This window comes from Narcine bancroftii, chromosome 7 (genome assembly GCF_036971445.1).
Source record: "Narcine bancroftii isolate sNarBan1 chromosome 7, sNarBan1.hap1, whole genome shotgun sequence".
Taxonomy (NCBI): Eukaryota; Metazoa; Chordata; class Chondrichthyes; order Torpediniformes; family Narcinidae; genus Narcine; species Narcine bancroftii.
In genome coordinates, this window is record NC_091475.1 from 202,267,266 (window position 1) to 202,288,234 (window position 20,969).

The 20,969-nt window shown below is 42.9% G+C and overlaps 1 protein-coding gene across 6 annotated transcripts in view; it reads right to left on the bottom strand.

The window, feature by feature from the left end:
• Window positions 1-20,969, bottom strand: part of LOC138739621 (CD99 antigen-like protein 2) — an 87,227-nt gene that overhangs the window by 47,449 nt on the left and 18,809 nt on the right. For all 6 annotated transcript variants that reach the window (XM_069892024.1, XM_069892027.1, XM_069892025.1 and 3 more), the window contains exons 2-4: window positions 6,889-6,948; window positions 967-1,023; window positions 571-630 (exon numbers count right to left, since the gene is read on the bottom strand). In XM_069892024.1, coding sequence (XP_069748125.1) covers window positions 571-630; window positions 967-1,023; window positions 6,889-6,948 — 177 coding nt within the window. The remainder of the gene's footprint in view (window positions 1-570; window positions 631-966; window positions 1,024-6,888; window positions 6,949-20,969) is intronic.

Below are 20,969 nucleotides of genomic sequence, written 5' to 3' on the forward strand. Positions count from 1 at the left end.
AGCTGACTGAACTTTAAAATGTTCTCTTTAGAATTATGCCTGAACTGTAATGGTTTTGGTTTTGCCACACACACATTTTTGCATCGTGGGGTTAAGACAGGGTTAGGTAAGAAGTGTTATGCTATGGATAGTTATTAAGAAAAAATATTGTTTGGTAGATACCATTGCCTTGGTGCTGGTCTAGTACATAACACCACTCGACTCACTGAGTTCCTGCAGCAAAGTGTGATTAACTTCAAAATACAGTGTCTGCTGTCTCCTTGTATCTCCATCAGTCCTGAATGGCTGGAATGAAATCTCCGTGAAATATTTAACTTGCATTCCCGTAGATTTAGCAATTACTTTCAAAATATTATGGATATTAATAGCGTCGTTTTATTGGGACAATGATTTATTGGATGCAAACTGGCCAGTAAGGACAAGGGGAATCCTCTCCTTGTTGCACCTGGGGACACAGGGGGCTGGAGCAGATGTGTTGGAAATGGAGGATATGCGGGTGAAGGCCATGTGGATAGTAGCAGAGGGCTCATGGGCAATTTACAGCCCAACCAATAAAGGTCTTCCTCATACCTTGGGGTTGAGTAGCATCATCTTCGAGAGCATCATTCAGATCAAATCCATCACTGTCACCTGAAAGGTAAATGGTAATTGTCACCTACTTAATCTTGCAATTATATCCGGGAGCTCTGGGACCATTTTAGTAAATTTGTTACTGGTCCGATGAACCAGCTGGTCATTGCCTGTACACCAGTTTTGGAAACTAAAACCATGAAACAATACAGGACATAAACAGGAAGAAGGAGAAGAGTATGTGTCCGGGATGTAATGAGTCCTTGAATATGTTGGCTGCCTCCCATAGCAGCAGGAGATGTGGATGGAGAGGGAAGATTATGTTACGTTCTAAGCTACATTCATCGCGTAAGCATGTAAATATGGTCCACTGATATTCTGTTCAATGGCACCTACCTGCTGCATCATGGGGGTTTTCACTGAAAGCCTGATCAAGGTCAAAGTCATCCTGCCCTGGAACATAAATAGCAGTGGTCACTTAAATGCACTTAGATCATTTTCCATTTCATTAGTTAAAGAAACCGGAGGCACAGTTAGCGTAGCGGTTATTGTAGCAAGGGTCGTCAGCCCGGGTGTGAATCCATTGCTTTATGTCAGGATGTTCTCCTCGTGTCTGCGTTGGTTTTCTCCGGGTGATCTGCTTTCCTCCCAGCTTTCAAAATGTACCCGGGTTACACTGTAGGTTAGATGGGGTGTTTGTGTGTCATGGGTCAGAAGGGCCCGTTACCGTGCTGTAGGTCTAATTTTTTATTTCAAAAAATGAACTCTATTTTCTTTGTGGTGGATAGATCAGTGGTCGAGTTAATCCAGAGCTCTGGGCTGAAGATTCAGAGAAACGAATTCATACACCACTGCAGATATTTAAATCTGACAATAACCTTCTAATTGTCAGTAATATTGACCACAAATCTAATGGATTGGGGAACCTGATCAGGTTCACTAATAGATAACCGGCCCCCTCACCCAGTGTGGTCTAGTTGCCAAGCCAGATCTATTCAATGAGGCTCTTCATCTTCAAGGGCTTGAGGTTTTCCAGTAAAATCCTATGAAGGAGCAAATTAATGGCTTGAATTTCTCATCAGAGATTATCGGTACATGATATTAATAGTCTATTGGCCCAGCGTCTTTCCTTTAAAGTCTTGTCTTGTTCTAATACCACTCCTTTACTCCATTCTGCTGTTCCTCTTTTTAAAAATGTAGACCCACAGCTCAGTAACAGCAGCCCATGAGCCTGTGTCACCCAATTACACCCAAATGGCCTACAACCCCGGTACATTTTGATGGGTTGGAGAAAACCGGAGCACCCAGAGGAAGCCTACTCAGACGTGGAGAGCATACCAACTCCTTACAGACAGCACTGGATACCTGTGCAATCCAGATTGTGTTTTTCACACTTATCCAATCGGATGGTTTAATTTTATCTAATCTGCGCTGATTATTAAAGATTTTTTGAGATGTGTGGGCTTTTTTGATCTCGGTCACCTCTTCCAAACATCCATCATGTTTCAGACAACAGCATCTTTCCCACCTCTCAAAATCAATTCTGAAAGCTCAACACAATCTGCTGGAGGAACTCAGTGGGTTGAACAGAACATGTGGGAGAAAACAAACTGTCGACTTTACGTGTCAGAACCCTTCATCTCTGTTGAGACCACTCTTGGAGTACAGGGAGGTCCCTGAGGATTCGGGGGAGGTCCCTGAGGATTGGAGAGTGGCTGATGTGGTGCCGATTTTTAAGAAGGGAGGGAGGGAGGGAGAAAACGGGAAATTATAGACCGGTCAGCCTGACGTCGGAGGTGGGGAAGATATTGGAGTCTATCATAAAAGGAGTAATAGCAGAACACTTAGGCAGAAATAATAGTATAAGGGCTAGTCAGCATGGATTCCTTAAGGGTAAGTCATGCTTGACTAACCTTATGGAATTTTTCGAGGATGTGACAAAGAGGGTGGACTTGGGAGAGCCAGTGGATGTGGTGTATTTGGACTTCCAGAAGGCCTTTGATAAGGTACCGCACGGGAGACTAGTGGGCAAGATCAGGGAGCATGGAATTGGAGGTAAGGTGCTGACATGGATAGGAAATTGGTTAAGAAATAGGAAACAAAGGGTTGGGGTAAGCGGGTCTTTTTCAGGATGGCAGGATGTGACGCGTGGAGTGCCGCAGGGATCGGTGTTGGGTCCTCAGTTGTTTGTAATTTATGTAAATGATTTGGATGAGGGGATTATTAATAACTTGAGCAAATTTGCAGATGACACGAAACTGGGTGGCGGTGTGGGGTGTGAGGGGGATGTCAGGAAAATGCAGAGGGACTTGGACAGGTTGGGGGAGTGGGCTGCTGAATGGAAGATGATGTTCAATGTGAGCAAATGTGAGGTTATCCATTTTGGGGGCAATAATAGGAAAGCTGAGTATTATTTAAATGGCGACAAGCTAGGGAGTGGGGAGGAGCAAATGGATCTGGGAGTACTTGTTCACCGGTCACTGAAGGCTAGCATGCAGGTTCAGAAAGCTGTGAAGAAGGCAAATGGCATGTTGGCTTTCATAAAGAGGGGATTGGAGTATAGGAACAGAGACGCCCTTCTACAGTTATACAGGGCCCTGGTGAGACCCCACCTGGAGTATTGCATCCAGTTTTGGTCTCCAATTTTGAGGAAGGACATACAAGCTATAGAGGGGGTGCAGCGCAGATTTACAAGGTTAGTTCCAGGGATGGCGGGGTTGACATATGCTGAAAGGCTAGAAAAACTGGACTTGTATCCGATGGAGTTTAGAAGGATGAGGGGGGACATGATTGAGGTATACAAAATCATCAGGGGGATAGACAAGGTGAAGTCGGATTACTTGTTCCCAATGATGGGGGAGACGAGGACTAGAGGGCATAATTTAAGAATACAGGGTAGGCCCTTTAGGACGGAGATGAGAAAACATTTTTTTACCCAGAGAAGTGTGAATCTGTGGAATGCTCTACCACAGAGGGTGGTAGAGCCAGATTCGCTGATTATGTTCAAAAGAGAGTTAGATAAGACTCTAGTGGGCAAAGGAGTTAAGGGTTATGGGGATAAGGCTGGAAAGGGGTACTGATGGTAGTGATCAGCCATGATCTGTAAAATGGTGGTGCTGGCTCGATGGGCCGAAGGGCCTACTCCAGCTCCTATTGTCTATTGTCTAAAGTGAAGGGAGGAAAGTTAAGGGGAGACATCAGGGGTACCGTAAGTTTGTTAAGCAGAGAGTTGTGGGTGTCAAAAATGCCTTGCTATTAATCATGGAGGAGGCTGAAATATTAGGGGAATTTAAGAGATTCTTAGACAGGCACACGGATGAAAGAAAAATAGAAGGTTACAAGGTAGGGAAAGTTTAGGTTTTTTTGAGGAATATACAGGTCGGCACAACATCAAGGGCTGAAGGGCCTGTCCTGCGCTTTTGTGTTTTATGTTCTGTCAGGTCAGTGGTTGTGGAAGCTGGTAATAATGAGGACAGGGTGGGAGGGATAGAAACAGGGAACAGTAGGGGATTGGTGGACCAGGAATGCTTACGGGCAGAGGCAATTGACTGGCAGATGCGAGATAGAGAGGGATAGAAGTAATTTATTTCAACCCCCCTTCCAATTTCTACACCAAACTCTTTTATCCTGAGCTGTGTTCACTCCCAGAGGGAAGTCTAACATAAACTAGAGGAACAACACCTCATCATCTGCCTCAGTAGAATACAGCCCGTTGGTATGAACATAGACATTTCTAATTTCAGGTAGTAGGTATAAATCACCTTCCTCCAACTCACTCCTTCGCTTCTTTTTCTCAAATACTTCATTGACACAAATACATCGAGTTAATCAAATAAATTCAAAACATGAACAGCAAGACAACTACAGATCTATATTCAAATGTTTCCATCACAAAACCCCCACATGTTCCCTTTTTAAGGACACCCGAGTGTGATCGTACCTCCAGAAGATGGCTCGCTCATCACTGCAGGTAGAGCGATTAAAGAGGGTGAGGCTAAATTGAAGCTAGAATGTGAGGAGCAGGCCACTTCAGAAAGGCAACGAATGGCTGCAACTTGTACGTGTACTCCACGTACACATACACTGTCTCCTCCATCTGGCAGAAGTGACACCCAGCTGGGAGATCTGTGTACCAACTTAAAAACTTGCTAGAGGGTACCGCTAAATGCAGTATCATCCACCCCGATCCACACGGACCAGAAACCTGCATAGGGGGACCGCCACTGAGGTACTCCCTGTCAAGCATATAGTAAAACCGAATGCCTATGAACAAGGGCGAGGAAGTGTAAGGTATGGAGCAGTCACCTATACAGGAACTTCCTACCCACCTCTCAGAATGGCATAGTAGGCATTGACGAGAGATGGCTCAGATTGTGTGGGGCAGGTTCTCGGGTGAGACCCCAGGGCCTGTGTTCAATGAGCAATTCCTGCTGAGCAGAGGTGAGTCCAGCCAGAATCATTTCCCCCATCCCTGGCCAACCTCTTCCCCCAATGTGGCATGGCTGGGGCAGGTTGATCCCACGGGACACTGCCACCTGCCAGTGCATTGTAATCTCAGCCAGAGGCAAAACATGTTACAGACTTTCAGTAGGTCCTGTAGTAGATGGCCACTTCCTTTGCTTCTCTGTCATCTGCCATCTCTCAGTCAACTGCCTCTATCACCCTGATGTACCAATCCCCACTGGCCCTGGTCCCATCAATCCCACCCATTAAACCTACTTGCTTTCCTCACACTCTCAGTCCTGACATAAATGTTCAGCCTGCTAGACTGACCATTCTTTTTTCTCTCACTAATGCTGTTCAACTCGCTGAGGTCCTTTAGCAGACTGTGGTTAACTTCAAAATCCAGAGTCTTCAGTCTACTTCTTGTCCCCAGCAGTTATGAAACACTTGGAATAAACTTTCCATGAACGTTTTAACTTGCCTTCTTGTAGATTTAGCAATTACTTTAAAAAAAATTATGGATAGACATGAAGGAATTGTATTATATTAATCTTTATTTATTTTATATATATTTATTTATTTTTTAAATTTTAGTAAAGTTATTTTTGGAGTTGCAAAGTGTGGTAAGCAACCCCAATAAAACTGGAAGTGTTTGTTCATTGGAATATCTAGGACAATGGGGTTACTCAAGGAGGACATCTAATTAAACAGAAGGCCCTTTACTTATTTACCTATTGTGGTAAACCACTGTTTGTATATTTAAATGTCTGGGCACGCTCATTGGCTGACTCTACCTGTGACCCCTCCCACAGAATAAAGGTGACTGATCCACAGTCCCCTCCCCAGTTCAGGGAGGTCAACCAGCATGGATGTGGCTCCATCCTATTGTTAATAAAAGCCTAGCAAGTTTTATATAACTTCCAGTCTTTTGGAGTTATTGATGGTATATCACCTATGTTGTTAAAATGGAGACTCTGATAACATCTGTTTCAACAAAAAGAAAAATGGGTTTTTGCTTGTGGTCAGAAAACTTTGGGAAAAGATAAAGTCATATGCTTTCAAAGTAACTTTGAAATAAGCTTGGAAAGACAGGAATGATGTCATGTCATTTGATAAAGATTCTTGAAGACAGAAAGCATTTTTGAATATTAAGGAACTAGTTTCAAACTGAAGCCAGAAGATGCCATACCATTCTGTAGGTAACACAGGATTGAAGAATGTGCCTGGCCATCCTGTAATTCACACACAGGCTTAAAAAACAGTAGCCTCTACAGAGAGAGAGAGGTGCTCTTCTATATTGTATTCTCTTTATCATGGGAGACACACAAAATTAGTGGCAATGAAGAAGAGCCACTTCACTGTCTCTTTTCAAAAAGAGGGCAGTTCTACTGTGTCCCATTTCTACATGGCGCTTTTTTGTAACCCTTGCCTGGGTTTGTTGAGATCATCGTGGAAGAAAACAAGTTCTGAAACCTCCATGGAAGAGGGAGAAATTATTTGAATGAATAAACAATTGTCTGAAAACTACGCTACAAGAAATTTGTGAGCTTCTGGAACTCCTGATTCCTCAGATCTCCTCCATAATTCCTGTTCAAAACCATTTAAAGAATCTGAGTTTCAAAACAAACCTGACTAAAGTTTAAAATCATCTCTTCAAAATGAAGCCTGTACTGTAATGGTTTTGTTTTTGCCCTCACCCACACATACATTTGCGCATAGTTTAACGTTAAGTAAGAAGTGTTAAGCTATTAAATAAAAGTTATTGTTTTGAATATACCATAGCCTTGGTGAATTTCTGCTGGTTTAGTTTGTAACAATAGCATAAATGAGCAATTAACAGCCCAATCTGTAAAAGTATTTCTTCTGGATACATACCTTGGGGTTGAGTGGCATCATCTTCGAGAGCATCACTCAGATCAAATTCATAACTGTCACCTGAAAGATAAATGGTAGTAGTCACCTACTTAAGCTTGCAGTTATATCTAGGAGCTCTGGGGCAATTCAATACACAAGCTGCTCATTGCCTGCAGGCCAGGTTTCGAAATTAAAAGCATAGAACATGGCTGCACAAAAATGGGCCCTTCAGCCCATTTTGTCTATGCCAAATGATTATTTTTCCTAGTCCCAATGACCTGCACCAAGACCATAGACGTCCAAATCCCTCCCATCCGTTCACCTGTCCAAATTCTTCTTGGCACAGGTAGATTCTGACAAAACCAGGTTATAACACAAACAGCAAGCTCCCACCTATAGCCACTTGCTAGAAACACCCATCCACAATGAGAACACAGGGATGGAGCATCACCACATGGCTTCTCGAGCATACTTTTATCTGATTGTAATCTCAACTCTGCCATCACATAATCTTTCACATACTTTGCTTATTGCCTTACTTTGCTATTACATCAACTGAAACAATTTTTTGCAGACCCTGCTTCCATATAACCATATAACCACTTACAGCACAGAACAGGCCAGTTCGGCCCTACTAGTCCATGCCGTCACAAATTCCCACCCTCCTAGTCCCACTGACCAGCACCCGGTGCATACCCCTCCAGTCCTCTCCTCTCCATGTAACTATCCAGTCTTTCCTTAAATGTAACTAATGATCCCGCCTCAACCACGTCTGCCGGAAGCTCATTCCACATCCCTACCACCCTTTGCGTAAAGAAATTTCCCCTCATGTTCCCCTCATAATTTTCCCCCTTCAATCTTAAACCATGCCCTCTAGTTTGAATCTCCCCCACTCTTAATTGAAAAAGCCTATCCACATTTACTCTGTCTGTCCATCGCCCTTTGAAATTTGCTCGTCTTTAGACAGCCAGAGAAAAAGCATTACCTCACCTTAATATGATCCCACAAGGCCCCTTCACATCCATCTTGTTAAGATCCCAAAGTATCTCAAATATTTTGATCGTTCTTTCTTCCTCTTCCATGTTTTAATTGACTGTCATAAAAATTGCCTGTCCCATGCTATAGAATAGTAACCAAAAATAAATAAGCCTTTTGTTGACAACATTGCTTTTTTTCAATTTAAAATGGTCCACAGAGTACATATGTCAAAAGTTAAATTATCTCAATTTTATTCTGATATAAACGCTCAACGTGACAAATGTAAAATTGCTGAGGCTTCTTTGATTCACATGTTTTTGGACTTGCCCAAGTTTTGAAAAATTTTGCAAAGATATTTGTCAAACATCATCAGTGATTCTTAAGGTTAAATTCGAACCTTCCCCTTTAGTTGCTCTTTTTGGATCATTTCAAGATGATGACGTTTCACTGACTTCAACTCAAAATTGAATTTTATCTTTCGCTTCAGTGATGGCCAGATGTGGAATTTTGATTAAATGGAAAGATAATATTCCTCCTATAGTTAAGTGATATTATGTCTTCTTTAAGTTTAGGGAAAAATTGATATCCCATTAAAGATTAAATACTAATTTCCTAAAGACATGGGACCCTTTTATGGACCATTATTATAATCTAAAGCAGTGGTTTTCAAACTGCCCCTAAACTTACATTCTATTTAAATAATCCCTCTGTGCTTAGTAAGGGATTGCTTAAGGTGGTATGTGAGTGGGTAGGGAAGGTTCTAAACCCAATTATTTGGCTTGAGAAGAATCTTCATTGGCCCATTTCCTTTGGAGTGATAACGAGTCAATGAGGTACGATTAAAAAAGTGGTTTTCAAACTTTTTTCTTTCCACTCACATCCCACTTTAAGCAATCCCTTACTAATCACAGAGCCCCTATGGCATGGAGATTGATTAGGGTGGAATGTGAGTTCAGGGGAGCAGTTTGAAAACCACTGCTCTAAAGTTTCAGGGTTGTTATAAGCTTTGATGCTGTGCTGTCTATTTCCAAGTTCTCATCACTTGATACCCACATTATTTTGTTTCCCATCCTTGTATAGTGGTGGGGGATTTGAATTAATGAGGGTGTTTTTCTTTTTCTTGTAATTTGTATTTCAATATAAAATTGTGTTGTTTATTTCTTGGTATTATTGCAAACTTCAATAAAAAAATATCTTGAAAAGAAAGAAAAAAAATACATAAGTAGTGCAAAAAAGAAGTGAGTTACTGTCCATAGATTCATTGTCCATTCAGAAATTTGATGGTGGAGGGGGAAGCTGTATTTGTAATGTGTCCTCAGGCACCTGTACCTCCTCCTCCTCAATGGCAGCAGTGAGAAAAGGGCAGGGCTTGGGTGGTGAGGGTCCTTGATGATGAAAGCTGCTTAGACGGATGCCCATGATGGTGCTGGCCAAGTTTACAACCCTCTGCCGCCTTTTCTTGTCCTGTGCATTGAAACCTCTATACCAGTCAGTGATGCAACCAGTCACGCTAAACCTGTAGAAAAATGTTTAAGAATCTTTGGTGACATACCGAACCTTCTCAAACGCCTAACATAATACAGGCACTGATGAGCCTTCTTCATGATTGCATCAACATGATGGTCCCAGGATAGGTCCTTGGGGGGGGGGGGGGGCAGATGAGAGGACAAGCCAGCAGGTGAGCATGAAATTTGTTGATGAGCACCTGAGCCTACACAGTCATTGATTGCGTCTCCACTCAAAGCCATCAATCTACTCTGATCTGCAATGCTAACGAATTTTACTCCAACGTTTAGTCACAATGTGACAGGCGCAGGACTGAAAAGAGTACTCTGTTACACATGTTCTTGTCTTGCACTTTCCCTTTTTTGGGAAGATCTTTTTCATACCTTATCTTTAGTCCTTAATGTAAATTTGAGACCAAATCCCTTAATTGCCCCATATGGATTAACTAAAATAACTGACTTGAATTTAACAGCCTCTCAAACCAATGTAATCTCCATTACTTCCTTTCTTGCTGGACGTTTAATACTGATGAAATGAAAAGGTGTAGTCCCACCTAATCATACTCAATGGCTCTCCAATATGATGGCATATTTAACTTTGGGGAGGGGAAAAAAAATCAGATGCTCTACCAACGTAATGCTTTTTATTTATTTATGGGACCCTTTTATTAATTATTTTCATAGTTTATAAGATACTCTGATATTGTTTTGTGATTTTAGTCTTCTCTAGATGGCAGTAAATTCTATGCAATAACCAACAACTTCGGAAGGGAAGGAGGTAGATTTTGTAGAAAAGTAATATCTTTTTTTGTCTTTTTCAATTAGCAACTTTATATTTGTTTAAATGCATTTCTATCTTTCTTTTAGTCTGTTTGTTGAAGTACTTTTTTTATAGATAATAATTTTTTTCTACATAGAATTACTACACCTGTATCTTCCTTTTTATGAGCTTACTCCGTTTAATGGTGTTTACTTGTTTATCATTATTGTAACTTAAATTAAAGTATTGAAAGACCCAATTCCAACAAATTTTGTTAATCATAAAATTCAAGTTCAAATGTACTTTCACAATTTTAAATCTATGTATCTTTCTTCTTATTTATTAGTTACTAGACGCTGCCGGTTGCCTGAATTCCGGATATTCTTCATAAATATTTTTAAAAATAAAGCTGTGAATTAGTTACACCTAGTCCTAAGCATGGATTAGTACTGATAGATCTCTGATATTGGTATTGATAACCCCGAGTATAAACTTCTGTTAATCTGTAATATGTCGCCATGTGAAGGAAGTAGCAATATCTTCTTTGGATAACAGGTGTGTAGTGACGTTTCCTTCATTGCATATAGTTATCATTGTCGGTGGTATGCATGGAGCTGGCCTACCCATGGATGACTCCTCCCCCGTGGTCCTGGGCCATAAAGGTCGAGCCACCTTTCCCTCGCCGCCATTCCTATTCTGGGATCCAAGCCAGCAAGGTTCTTCTGTGTATTAAGGCCTATCATTTTCTTAGCTTGTCTCTGTGGTTACTGGTAGTTCCCTACAAGGTGGAAGATCACAAGCAATTGTCGGTGAACCGGAAAATCAGAAGGTGCTGGGGTCGAGTGCAATGCACAAAAGTGGTGGAGAAAGTCAGCAGGTCACACCACATCCATAGGAATTCCTGAAGACGCTGCGGGACCTGCTTCTGTGCACAGCTGCAGGGGAGTAGCGGGAGTTGGCAAATCGCCAGTAGTACAAGAAAGCTCACGTTCAGCACTGTCCAAAGGACAATTAGGAATGGGCCGCACTTGGTGAGCTTGCCATTGGCACCAACATCCTAATCCATCAATAAATAACTCGTATCTCAGTATCATCATCCATCATATTCCATTTCATCGCAATTGACAGCAATGGATTGTGTCAAATGCTGTCAAATTTAGACTGATCACATTCATGACTAACAAAGTTCAATTCATGTACAGTAAAACCTCTGGGATCCGGCATTTATAGGGATTGGTGGATGCCAGTTAAGTGAATTTTCCAGTTGCTTGAGATTGCGTGTTGCGTGATTGATGACCTAGGGCAAGGCAGGCTAATTTGAAGCTTCTATGTATTTTTACCCCTTTTTTTTTCCCAGTTGCTGGTGGCTTGAATCTCCGATAACAGGGCTTTCCTTGGATATAAAGATCAAGTGTTAATGTGAATATCATCTGATGTGTCATCTGCTACCCAAGAGGGTGGATTCCTGGTCACTCAAAAGCCACCCTGAATCACGTGAATTTACTCGCTCCACCCATGGTAAAAAGTGGACAGCAATATCCATTGAGAGGGCATCTACGATACGCAGCCTCTATCCTCAAGGACCCTCCTCCATACCCAGGCCATGCCCTCTGCTCGCTGCTACCATCAGGAAGGAGGTGCGGAGCTGGAAGGCGAACACCCATCTTCTTCAAAATCAGCTTGTTCCCCACTGCTATCAAGATTTCAGAATGGATGATAAAACATTTTTTTTTAAATGCAACTTATAGCAATATTTCCACCAGTGACGCTGCTGCAAAGCAATGAATTTTGTGTCACATTCACAACAATAAATTCTGATTCTGAATCAGGGCTTACAAACAGGAATTAGATTGGTGCTTAAGGAAAAATAAATCGCAAAACTGTAGGGGTGTAGTGGGAGACTGGATTGCCGTCCAGAATAATAAAAACACTGCTATGTGCCTTTCTGTGCTGTGACGATACAAAATGTTATTTCCAAAACCACGGGATACCAATACACACTCCAAGATTTAACTTGGTCGGATTTCTCAGAGCATTGCCGAGATCGAACCCCACATACTCCTCTGAAGAGGACATTTTATGCAATCAATGCAGCTTGAAACAACATCAAGATTTTAGATGTTAAAAAGCAACAAAAAAAAAAACCTCAGCCAAACACAAAATATGAACTTTCAAGCACACTTGACAATAGTTGGACTGTTTCAAGCTTGGTATTTCTCCAAGTTTTCTGTTTGAGACTGCAACAGCTATCCGATGGGCCAACCAGGCGTTGTGTACACTCCAGCTGTGAGGGTGGAGATCATTCTTTCCAAAATAGATTCCTCATGAGTAGCTTCACAGCTAATTGCTACAATTTACCAAGACTTGAAATGTTATGAATTAAGAAATGGTAATGGGATTAGTAGATATGGTTATTTGATGGGCAGAATTAAAATAGGTATCTATATGGCTCCACAGATTTCTCAAAGCTCCTTTGCTTTCTTTTACGATTTCTTCAAGTGTGTCATGAAAAGCAAACTTATTCAATGCATCACATGGGGATTACTCTGATCAACATCAGAAGCTACAGAAAGTACTGAGTGCAGCTCAAAACTTCACACAAGCTTCCATCCCCTCCGATGGGATCTATCGACATTTCCCACTGGGTCTTGAAAAGCAGCCAACATACTGAAGGGCCCATCACACCCTGGAGTGAAACGAGATTGTAGACGTTGAGATTGTAGTAAAGACACACAGAAATGTTGGAGGAACTCGGGCGGTCTCACAGAGGTAAAGATATATCACCAACGTTTCGAGCCTGAGCTCTTCTTCAAGATAGAAGCAAAAAGAGGGCAGGCATCTTGATTAAAGAGATTTAGGGGCAAAAATGAGAATGGGAGGAATCCAGAAAACAGCCAAAAGGTGTTAATTTGTTATGATATCTGGAAAGATTTTGGCTCTGTGGAGAGGAGACAGAGACAGACAGACATAAGGACAGAGGGATACATAACAGAACTAGGAGGAAAGAGATAAGGAAGGAGAAAAAGGAGGGGGTGTTCATAACAGAAACAGAGAGGTTGATGTTAATGCCATCCAGTTGGATGGTGCCCAGACAGAAGATAATTTGTTGCTCCTCCAATATGTCTGCAACTTCAGTCTGGCATTTCATGAGACCATGGACAGACATGTCAGCAAGGGAGATCCATGCTATTACAGCGGACAGAGCTGAGGTGCATAATGAAGCGATCTCTCCCGGTCTGTGCCCAGTCTCTCTGATGTCGAAGAGACCACAACAGGAGCACTGGATGCAGTTGATGACCCCTGCAGATTCTCAAGTAAAATATTGCTTCACAACTTTCCTCTTATTATATCCAATTAACATCATTTGGCTGTTGGGGTGGACACCTCCTCTTCCCATTCTACCCCCTTAATCTCTAACCTGCCTGCCTCCTTTTTGGTTATACCTTGAAGAAGGGCTCAGGCCTGAAATATCAGCAATATAAATTGCAGTAAACTAAGATTCACTGGTGGTGTGTTATACTAATGGCCAGCTGCGCCCCATCTATCTGTATATAAGCTTGGTTTCTCGCCTAAACCCTGAGCCCTTCTGAAGACCACTGTAAGATCCTACTCTCAGTTATAAGCTAATAAAAGCATATGTTCTCCTTTCAGTCATGAGAACTTTTATTCGTGCTACAATTTTATTAGCTTATTCCCTAGAAGATGGAAGCGCTACTCAAGCCAGGTACGTTGCTGACAGACCTTCTGTCCCCCGACGCGGCTGAGGAGTTCACGTACTGGCTAGACTGCTTCCAGACCTACCTGAATGCGACCAGGGATGTCTTCCACACTGATGAACTCAGGAGGTCCGCACTCGTTTCGAGGGTAGGAACAAAAGGGTATGCAGTCGACAGGGACTGCACTACATATGATGCTGCCATCGAGGCTTCGAAAGGTCGGTACCTGGTCGAAAAAGGAGGTCCTAGTGAGGCACAGACTCACTCTACGGCGCCAACGGCCAGGAGAGACTATCGATGATTACCTGCTGGATCTGTGGACACTTGCCAAGAAGTGCAGATATGAAGTGGCTACAGGCCATGTTCTTAAGGAAGAACAGATCTGGGACCCTCTAATCGCAGGGGTCCATATGAGGTAGCGACTGTGCGAGTTGGATACGAAGAACCTGGCTAGCCATGTTGAACTGGCCAAGTCGCTGGAAGAGGCCAAGCTCAAGAACGACAAACGACAACCTCGAAGCCAGTGAGCTCGCTCACCCAGGTGACCCCTTCCAAGGACCGGCTGCCCCGGCTACCCCAGCCCTGACAGCTGCCACTATCCGTGCTAGGGAGCACTTTTTCTGTGGCAAGAGCAAGCACCCCCGATCTCGTTGCCCGGCTAAAGACACAGCTTGCTCCAGCTGTGGCAAGAAAGGGCATTAGGCAAGGGTTTTCCACGCGAGGGAAGCCCGGGGAAGTCGATGGGTTGCACTGCTCCCAGATCCGATTCCAGCTCCAAGCCATCTGCCCCAAATTCGCCTGAAACCACTTGCTGCGCTACACCCCGAAGGAGGGTGCTGTGAGAAAATGGTATGAAAAGCCTTGGTGGCCATTTTGCCGCAACTCAAATTCAAACTCAGTGCCATCATTGTCAGATTGACGCCATCTTGCTGCACCACGAGATCGATGCCATCTTGCTGCACCACGAGATCGATGCCATCTTGCTGCACCACGAGATCAACGCCATCTTGCTGCACCACGAGATCGACGCCATCTTGCTGCACCACGAGATCGACGCCATCTTGCTGCACCACGAGATCGACGCCATCTTACCCACGGGCATCCCAGGATGGTGGACCTACTCGAATTCACAAGAATATTGCATAGTACATTTGTCATTTGAGGGGGGAGTTTTGTACAATATGCCTGTACGTACTTGATGAATTGTTTGCTCCGGTGCTGTTGAGTCTGGACTTCCTGTGTCACCTTAAAAGCATGACCTTGGAGTTATTCTGGCTCCCTACCCCCAATAACGGTTCAGAATGGAGGGACTATAAAACCAAAACCCACATGCAGCCTCTCCACACTGAATATCGACACCCCCCCACCCCCCCCCCCCCCCACCACCACCTCTCTTCCCGAATCTGTTTCCCGACTGCAAACCTATTGCTATCAAGAGCAGGAGGTACAGCACAGCAGATCGAGACTTCATAAAGTCTGAGACACAACGTCTACTCAATGAAGGTATCATCGAACCTAGCACCAGCCCGTGGAGAGCGCAAGTGATGGTGGTAAAAGGGGGAAACAAGTCCAGGCTAGTATAGCCAAACTATTAATCGGAACACACTCCTGGGCGCATACCTCCTCCCACGAATTTCGAACATGGTGAATGACATTGCGCAGTATCAGATCTATTCGACCATTGACCTAAAAGCTGCTTATCACCAGCTGCCAATCCATTCTGGGGACCGTCCATATATGGCATTTAAGGCTAACAGTCATCCCTATCAATTCCGGAGGGTCCCTTTCAGAATTACTAACGGGGTTTCTATTTTCCAGAGGCAGATGGACAGAGTGGTCAATGAGTATGGGTTGAAGGCTACCTTCCCCTAACTCAATAATGCCACCATCTGTGGCCATACCCTGGAGGACCATGACGCCAACCTTCAGAGTTTTCTCGACGCAGCGAAAGCCCTGAACCTCACTTATAACTCTAACAAGTGCGTGTTCAGTACTAAATGTCTGGCTATTCTTGGCTACGTGGTGGAGAATGACATCACTGGTCCCGATCCCGATAGGATGCGCCCCCGTTAGAGGTCCCCGATCCCAGGACCGTGAAGGCTTTGAGGAGATGCTTGGGGTTTTTCTCATATTACTCCCAGTGGATCCTTCAATATGCTGATAAGGTTCGACCTCTCTTAAAAGCCACTTCTTTTTCCCCTCTCAGCCAAAGCCCAAATGGCTTTTAACCACATTGAGAAAGCTGCCATGCATGCGGTGGATGAGAATGTATCTTTCCAGGTGGAAAGCGAAGCTTCGGACATGGCCTTGGCTGCTACCCTCAACCAGGCGGGCAGCCCGGTTGCATTTTTTTCTCAGACATTGCAAGGCCACATTAGATTTCATCTGGCCCAACTCCAGTGCTCAAATGAATGGAAGGGGGTTGGGAAGATGGCTTTTATGGCTAGGTAATGGGGGAGGGGTTACAAAGGATCGAATAATCAATGAGCGGGCCAGCCACTTATACACAGAACTGTATATACATATCACCACATGCTGACATAGTAAACTGGAGTCAACATTGGCTATAAGGGAGAAGCCAGAAAAAAGCGGTGGATGGTGCTTCTCAGACTGGAGGCCTGTGACTAGTGGTGTGCCTCAGGGATTGGTGTTGGGACCATTGTCGTTTGTCATCTCTATATATGATCTGGATGATATTGTGATAAATTGGATCAGCAAGTTTGCAGATGATACAAATATTGGAGGTGTTGTGGACAGTGAGGAAAGTTTTCAAACCTTGCAGAGGGATCTGGACCAGCTGGAAATATGGGCTGAAAAATGGCAGATGGAATTTAATGCAGAAAAGTGTGAGGCGTTGCATTTTGGAAGGACAAACCAAGAAAGGACATACATGATAAGTGATAGGGCACCGAGGAGTGTGGTAGAACAGAGGGATCTGGGAATACTGATACAATTGCCTGAAAGTGATGTCACAGGTAGATAGGGTTTGTAAAGAAAGCTTTTGGCATCTTTGGCTTCATAAATCAAAGGTTTGAGTACAGGAGTTGGGATATTATGTTAAAGTTGTACAAGAGATTGGTGAGGCCAGATTTGGAGTATTGAGTGCTATTTTGGTCACCTAACTCCAGGAAAGATATCAATAAGGGTACAGAGAAGATTTACTTGGATGTTGTATGGACTTCAGTCACTAAGTTACAGAGAAAGGTTAAACAGTTTAGAACTTTATTCCCTGGAGTGTCAAAGAATGAGAGGAGATTTGACAAAGCTATTTAAAAGTATGAGGGGAATAGGCAGAGTAAATGCTGGTAGACTTTTTTCCAGGAGTAGGTAAGATGCAAACCGGAGATCAAGGGTTAAGGTTGAAAGGGGAAAAGAGGAACATGAGGGAAAATTTCTTTACAGAGAGTAATGGAACAAGCTGCCAGCTGAAGTAGTGAACGAGGGCTCAATTTTAACATTTTAGAAGAATTTGGATAGATACAGGGATTGTGGGGGGGGGGGGGTCTGGAGGATTATTGGTTGCATGCAGGTCAGAGGGACTAGGCAGAAAAATAGTTTGGCACAGATTAGAATCTGTGCTGTAATATTCCATAGTTCTAAATGACAGGACCCCCAGGAGAGAAAGGACTTGGAATTGCTTCTAGAAAATGGCAACACAAGTGGAGAGGGTGATATACGAAAGTCTGCAGATGCTGTGATTGTAGTTAAAAACACAAATTATTCTGAAGAAGGGCTCAGGCCAACATTTTTATGTTTTTTATGCTCTAGGGTGATAAACAGGCTGTACAGCACATTTTTCTTCATGGGTTCGGTGGGGGGGGGAATTGACTACAAAATTTGGAATGTCTTGTTGCAGCTATAGAAAACTTTGGTTAGGTCACATTTAGGAAAGAGGTGTAGGTGCCACAAGACTCGCACCACCAGGTTCAGTAAAAGCCTCTACCCACCCCTCCCCCCTCCACCATCAGACTCCTCAATGACCAACTCAATCAGCGACTCCTTTAAGGACTCTTATTTTTGCCCTTTATTGGTTTTTCTTTCACTCTCTGCAGTTTGTTTACATTTCTTTATTCTGCCTTTATTTCTTTATTCTGTAATTCTGCCTCGCCCACAGGGGAAAAAATATCTCAGCATTGTACGTGATGCCATGTATACACTCTGACAATAAATCTGAAATTTAGAGTATTGTGTACAGTTCTGTTTGCCACACAGAAAGAATGGAGACTTTGGAGAGGGTGCAGAAGAGGTTTACCAGGATATTGCCTGCATTATGGAGTATTAGCTATACTGCTGGGCAAATTTGGATTGTTTTCCCTTCAGAGGCAGCGGAGTAAAGTGTGGAATGAGCTGCTAGCTGAAGCAGTGAATGTGGGCTCTATTTTTATATTCATGAAAAATTTGGATAGGAGGACATGGAGGTCTATGGTTCGGGTGCAGGTCAATAGGGCTAGCAAAGTAATGTGGCACCATCCAGATGGACCTGTTTTTGTGCTACAGAGTTCTATGATTTGAAATAAAATTGTATACGAATTCAGAGTTCTGGTCGCAGCATTACGGGAAGGATGCGGAGTGATGTAGATAAACAGAGATTTTTCTCCAAGGTGGAAATATCAAATTCTGGAGGGCATAGGTTTAAGGTAGAGGTGATGAGTTTGCAGGAGAATTGTGAGGCACGTTTTCCTTACACACAGTCTGGAATACACTGCAGGAGAAGTGGTGGAAACAGATACGAGAGCCACATTTAAAAGGAACTCAGCAGATCGTGGGAGGTCAAGAACGTCCGAGCCGAAACCCTTTATGGGGACTAGGGGGAATGGATGGACTAAAGTACATTTGGGGTAGCAACTCTTGACAAACCATCATCTGCAATAGGCACATTGCCAGAGAGCATACATGACTTTATCCCTTGCAGGACAGTTTGTCTGTGGCAGGATGAAGGAAGGTGGCATTACTTCTCCCTACCTCCTTTCCACACAGCCCATCTTTGCACCGACAACAACTCACTTGCAGATTAATAGTCTTCCTCTAACAATGCCCGGCCATGCCATTCAGACCATCCAGCTGCACTTTATCAATTAAATCGGTTTTAGTACTTATCTGAATGGGGGAGTGGGAGGGTGGCTCATTTTTTTTTTAGATGGTTCACTCCTTCATCTGCTTATACAGTGTTTCAGTGTGTTCTTGATCCATGGCTTCAAAGTTCAATCAACAACACTGAAGCATTACACAGGCAAACCAATTTTTACTCACGCAAGATTAATTCGCCTGAAGTGATCAATAGCAATAATTACAATGAATCTCTGACCTTTCAAATAGTTTATTAAGACTTGTGTTTTTAAAAACAACATTTAGCTGCATTATAATACCAAAATTGTTAAGGTTATCAAAAATAATTATGACATTTGTTCATTTATTTCATACATTATACGAAAACTATTTCTTAGAATAATATTTGTCCAAAGTTGACTGCGCAGATTTTGATTTTTTTTTCTCATTGTACAATTTACTACAGCTAGCGATTGCTTTTCCTAAACTGCTGCAGACTTCTAGACTTCCCTCCATGTTAGGATTGACATTAAGATAAAAATCTTTGGTGGCCTCAATAAGCTCAAATCCTTTCTGAAAATTTTCTGGAAATTTTTCCAGCAGCGTTTTTATCAGCCCTGGAATTCTTACTTGGTGTAATCTTGCTCTACGTTTAAAGCAGTCAAACCAACAGAAACTTGCTGCAAACGTTCCCATATCCCCTTGAAATTTAATTTTCTTTAAGCATCAAAAGATGCTTTGGTTTGAATGTTTTTTTTTTGTACAAAGTGGTATTCACTTTTGGTTACAATCTTCAACTCAAAGATGAAGTAGCCGTCCCATTTCAATCATTAATGGTCGTCTGTTGCGAGTCATTTGCGCTTAGAAAAACTGAAGCAACTTTACCTTGTTCTTTATATTCATGCTTCTGACTTAAAATTGCATGTAACTTTGACCATGCCCGATTTTCACATCGCTGGCACCGTCTTCATGTGGTTTAATAACTTTGTTTTACTTCTAAAGTAATTGCTTTTCTTTTCCTTTTAACATCACTGTCAGATTCTGTCCCACATTTTCTTTTATCCATGTTTAATAGTCTGACTGGCATTTGCACATATTTTATTTATTCGCACAATCTACTTCTGACTCAAGATTTCCAGAAATTTCTAGAAAGATCTCACAGTAACTGAATACAGTACATCTCCAATTATCTGAAATGGTCAGGACCAGGCCCATTTCAGATAAACGTTTTTTTTTCTGGAGAATTGGCCATTTTTTTTTTTAAAACAGCCCAGAAGCAACAGCAAATCACTTGTAACAGTGTTTAAACAACATCAAACAACAAGGGAAGGCATTTAATCATTAAAATAATGTTAATCCTCACTAAAAAAAAAAATGCTGGACACTGCCGATCAATGACACCTCCTCACTGAGGCCCCGCTCGTGCCAGAAGCCTGAGGGCCCCACTCCTGCCTGGGAGCTTGAGGTCTGTGGCTGCCGCCGCCAGGGGCCCAGGGTCCACTCCACTGCTCCTGCCACCAGGAACCCAAGGTCCACTGCTGTCAGTGCCGGGAGCCCAATGTCCCCGGTCAGTTCGGCACTGAAAAACTTTTTAGATAAATGAGGATTTCCAATATCCTCATTAATCCAATTTAAAAAAAAATTTTGGATAACTGAGGATTTCATTGAATTCGATGTCAGATAATCAGAGTTTTCTTGTAATTACACACGTAATACAGGAAATGGTCACAGTTTTCCAAATCACAATAACTGAATTTCACGTTAACTGAAGTATCGTATGGAGGGGTTTTCCTGCATCAGGTTCTATCTCACTGCTGTTTGTGACAGCTATCTTCTCACAAGTTGTGTGTGTGTGTGTGTGTGTGTGTGTGTGTGTGTGTGTGTGTGTGTGTGTGTGTGTGTGTGTGTGTGTGTGTGTGTGTGTGTGTGTGTGTGTGTGTGTGAGTGAGTGAGAGAGTGGAAGAGAGGGACGGCATATATTTGTGTGTCCGAGAGAGAGAGAATGAGAGGGACAGCATATGTGTGTGTGTGTGTGTGTGTGTGTGTGTGTGTGTGTGTGTGTGTGTGTGTGTGTGTGTGTGTGTGTGTGTGTGTGTG